Source organism: Morus notabilis, unplaced genomic scaffold (genome assembly GCF_000414095.1).
Source record: "Morus notabilis unplaced genomic scaffold, ASM41409v2 Scaffold518, whole genome shotgun sequence".
Taxonomy (NCBI): domain Eukaryota; kingdom Viridiplantae; phylum Streptophyta; class Magnoliopsida; order Rosales; family Moraceae; genus Morus; species Morus notabilis.
The window spans coordinates 862231-867367 of NW_010366577.1; the positions used below are offsets into that span (position 1 = coordinate 862231).

Sequence of the window (5137 nt, forward strand, 5' to 3'; positions counted from 1 at the left end):
TGTTTTGGTTTGTTTAGGGCAAATGAATTGTATTTTTTGACAAATTAAACAAAGGGCTGGCATTTTTCCACTTGAGACTAGTTTAAGTGATTGGGTGTGTAAATGTTTGCATGTGTCCACCAAGTTTTGATGGTTTCGTGATTTTCTTAATAAAATGGGAAATATAAGCCCTACATCATGTAAAAAAAAAAAAGGGTGGCATTTTATCTTATTTCTTAGTTTAATTTATATGGAGACCATTAATTTGATTGACATCTAATCTTTCCAAATTAAGATGGCCTATTTGTGTTTTTCTGTTTTAATTCTCATAAACAAGATAAGATGATTCATCCAATTGAATCCATACTTTCTAGCTTAATTAAACCAATCCGATCGGATTTCAAAAATTTGGATATCCAACCAATTCCACACGACATTAAACAATCCAAGTCCAGTTGGCATAAGTATAAATTGGATCAATTACTTTGATCAGTTACTTAAACTCCAAAAATTAAATTTCTGCATTGATTTTTCTAGTCAGTTTTTTTAAGACATTTTATGACATCAATATAGTTCGCGTAATCTTCCCACCAATACCGATCTACAATCATAGGAAACGGCTAATGTGTGAACAACTATATTGCAGGATCGAGTAATATGACTACAAGAATCACTATAATCATTCTTGTCAGATGCGACGAATGTGTGCATTAAAACTTAAAAATAAAATAGTGAGTGTCATCAATAGACACACCCTAAATTAATTTAGTGCGCCTTGTGCATTTAAGGGTTTCGACCTAAGCTAATTTAGTTTCACTAGACACATGATCTGTATTATCGGGATCCAACATTTTCTTTTTTTTCTTTTTTTTCTTTTTTTTTCTTTTTTTTCTTTTTTTTTCTTTTTTTTTTCTTTTTTTTTTTAAAAGAAAATTGGACCCTAAGGTTTGTAGTATATATATACTATACAAATCTAACCAATTATAAAATCTAGAGCATCTTTCTTCTTTTTCTTTATTTTTTTAAGGAATCCTAGTGGCTAGTGTATCTTCATTGGATTTCATATCATATAGAGTGCCCTGTTAGGTTCGATTTATGTCTCGACATTGTCGGTTTTTACAATTAGTTTATGTTGAATTACTCTTGTTTATCCTTTCTTATTATTTACATAAAATAAAAATTACTCCTCTGTGTCAGTAAGTAAATTTAGATTAAAATAAAGATTATTAATATTGTTAATCACTGAATTATTAGTATTGTGTCACTTAGGTTCCCAAACTTTTAATTTAATAAATTACTCCTTGAAATTTAATTTTTGACAGTTTTAATCACACATACTAAAATTGACGAATAACTTCAAAAGTTTCTCAAACATAATCACATCCCAATTACTTATAGTAACTATTACTTTTACGGAATAGTTACCTTAAATGTAAAACATTTTAGTTTTTAAGTGTTTTTAACAACAATGAAGAGAATATTTTGCATTTAATGAAATTATTATTTTTTTAAAGTTTTACTTACTATGTGGCTCAAACGTAATTCTGTCTATGCAACTTTAATGGTAAGGACAAAATTGTAAAAAATAACCGGCAACTAATTTTTCAAAGGGTGTGGATATACACACACTACTTTTTACACTCTTTTTTAATAAATTTTTTTTATTACTAAATTACTCATTAATAAAATTACGTTTAAAGACAAAAATATTTTTTAAAAACTACTTATTACACACCACAAGTTAAAGAAGCAATTCCCTTTTAAACTTATCATGCCCTACTTATCTTTAAAAAAAAAAAAACTGATTTATTTCCTTTTTAAAATTTTTGTTGTTATTATGTTGTTAGTAATAAGTTGTTATGACCAGACTTATATAGGTATTTGGTAAATATTTTTACAAAACTGCTGTGAATGCAATAAACATAAATTTAGGTGTTTGATAAATTGTGTATAAAATTGCTATGGAGATGCACGATGACAAAAGTAGAAATACTTTACTACATATTTATCATTAGTTTTATTTCTATTTTTATGATCAATATTCAAAATATAAAAAATATAATTTTAATTTTATTAATTAAAATATTTATTAAAAATAAATTATTTTTATTGATAGGAAAAAATTATCATCTACTAAATTTTTTATTTATTATTGTTATTTTAAACATTTTGATAATTACTAAAAATATTTGAATAGAATTTAGCATATAAATAACTATTTTAAAAAAATATATTTTAATTTAGTATGAAAAAAAATAAAATAGGTAAATTGAGAATTAAGTTTTATTATAAATATTATTTTCATAAATTTAGACAATAACAACAGAAATTGTTGTGGAAAAGAACTACGTGCTTCTCAAATTCTGTTGCTTGACAACAGTTTTTAAAAACTATTGGATAAAAACAAAAATTACCAAACACCGTAACCAACTGCAGCTTTTTTAAAAAAGTTAAAAATAACTTTTAAATACAATATCGAATGGGTCCTTAATCTATTTTCCACAAAAAAAAGGTTCTAATAACTTATTTTATAGATTTTACTATTGAATTTTCATTGGAAGTGTCCTTAATCTCTATTCATCCTAATAAAATTGAAATTCCACTATTTATAAAAGATAGGTCTCGTTAAGTAAGATGGAACTTAATTTAATGAGACTTACTATTTTATAAGTGATGGGTCTTATTTCCATAAGAAAAAAATGTATGATTGGTTTTGGCAATGGCAATTTGGCAGGACAACTCTCCTCAAAATTCGCGAACACGTTTGCCTCACAGTCACAGATCTTGTAAAAATAAAGCAAAGAAAAAAAGAAAAAAGAGCAGACTTTTTAAAAAGCTGCAAGCCACGTCAGCATACAGTAATGGTGTCATAGTGGCAGTATAAATACAGCAGGAACACAAATCCATTACCCCCAACCAAACCAAACCAAACAACGTCCAAGTTCCATTTCAGCTCTAAATTCCTGGAACCAAAGCCCTTTTTTTTTTTTTTTTTTTTTTTTTTTTTCTTTTAAGAAGGTCAAATAAGAAAGCCGATATTTTCGTGATTCTTATCTCGCCCATTATTTTCGTGATTCTTATCTCGCCCATTATTTTCGTGATTCTTTCTCTTTCTCTCTCATCCTTTTCAGTTTTTGAGCGCCAGCCAAGCGAGCCATTCCCTCCAATACCGTAATTTTCCAATTTCCATTGCTCGTGACCCTAAAAGCGCGGAAACAAGTCCTAAAACTGAAAAGTCGTGTTATTAATTTCCCCCCCACGGTTTGCCTCTCATCTTCCATCTGTATCTCTTTCCTTTATATAATTTCATTTCACTTTCTCGGAAAGTTTCCAAAAGATTTTGGATCCAGAACTTTCTTTCTGTTTCTGGCAATGAAAGCGAAAGCTACGCATGTTGGATCGATACATTTAAAAGTTTCAAATTAAAGCCATTTATCTGATCATCATGTAGATCCTCAACGCGGAATCTTGATCCATGCCGCTGCGGGGACTGGGACTAAGTTTTGTGTCGTATATGCAGCGAAATCGGAATCGGAATTAAGATCGATGCTGTCGTTGTCTGTGGCGGGCGGGAGAGCTGTGTCGGAGATTAACCATCACCGTCGTCGTCGACATGACGGAGAAGGAGGAGAAGAAAACGACATGTCGTCGTCGTCGTCGTCGTCGGAGGGGGAAGAGGAGTACGAGTTGCAGGACATAAGGGATCGGATAAAATCGTCGAGAGGAAGCCGATTCAATCTGATCGAGAATGAGTTGGGATTGGCCTCCACTATTCGAAGCAAATTCAGCCGCGGAAATGTCATAAATGGCATCAAAGACCTCTCCAAGGACCTCGTTATTTATCCCGATAACAAGTCAGTCTCTCTCTCTCTCTCATTTTTAATTAAATTTTCTTTTTCCATATTATTTGATTGTTATAGATGATGCTACTTATATAATTTGAAAACGAGGTAGAAGAAGAAAACTTAATCGATATTGCCTTTGACTCTATTAAAAATCATGAAAAATTTATCTCGTGTTTTTTTTTTTAATAAATAGAATGAGCTAGAATAATTTATATTATTGATAACGATTATTTTCTTTAATTTTCTTTTGGATTTAGAATGACATTTTACTAATTTAAATTTATTATAATAAAAAATTAATATATAAAATTATATCTCAATTTAAATTGAGAACGTTTGATTAGAAGATTCAAATAATGTGATTCGAATTATTTTCGATGTATGTGTATTTTTTATGAAAAAAATACTATAATAAATCATAAATTTTAATTCGAATCGGGAAATGAATCTTTCTGACAGGTATCCTCTAAAATTAAACGCCCCAATATTTTTAGTTCCCGCCACCGCTAAACAAGTGGGGCTGCTGTAAGACTGGAATTGGATACTGGATAGGCCCACAAAATACACACTATTTGGTAGGACTTGGAAACTATAATATAGGATATATTATTGTTTTGAACAGTTTGATTTTAACAAATGGACGGCTTGATTTAGCTTTAAGTATTTAGTACCACATAATGTCACAGTCCGAGTGAATAGCTGTCTCGAATGGACCCCACCTTCCAAATCGAGCGGTGGAAAATTGCCACAATTCGACTAATGTGACCATGATGGTCAAATTTCAGTTCAACCATATATGAATGGCGCTTGAAATAATTCTGAAATTCAAATACAAAAAATTAGGTATTAAAATGATAAAATCCAGGTGCTAATGCTAATGTGGAATACATGGATCTTATTATCTGAACATCCCATGTGGTTCAGGGTAAGATTGTCTCATGGATTAATAATTTGATAGTTTTAATAAAAAACAAAAATAATAATGCATAAATAATATAAGGGTTGGGTTTGGTATTGTTTTTCTCTCTTAAAATCAACTTCTGCTTGTAGGAAAAACATATTTGACTATTTAATAAATCTCATTAAAAATGTTTTTTGAAGAATTTTTAAAGAATTTATAGTCAAACCTGAAGAGTAGCCCAAATGCAACTTTAGCTTTTAAATTGTGCGGAAATCAGCATAGTACAATTAATGAAACTTTCAAAATACTCATAATATCTCTAATGAAGTTTTAAATTTACAATCTTCTGACTCTAAAATTCAGATTCATAATATAATATAATATAATATAATATAATATAATAATATAATAA

General features: G+C 29.4%; 1 protein-coding gene across 1 annotated transcript in view; it reads left to right on the forward strand.

The window, feature by feature from the left end:
- Positions 1–3055: 3055 nt before the first annotated feature.
- The window catches only part of LOC21409781 (potassium channel SKOR), a 9319-nt gene continuing 7237 nt past the window's right edge, over positions 3056–5137 (forward strand). The window contains exons 1-2 of the mRNA XM_010110657.2: positions 3056–3240; positions 3431–3833. Coding sequence (XP_010108959.1) covers positions 3526–3833 — 308 coding nt within the window. The 5' untranslated portion in view covers positions 3056–3240; positions 3431–3525. The remainder of the gene's footprint in view (positions 3241–3430; positions 3834–5137) is intronic.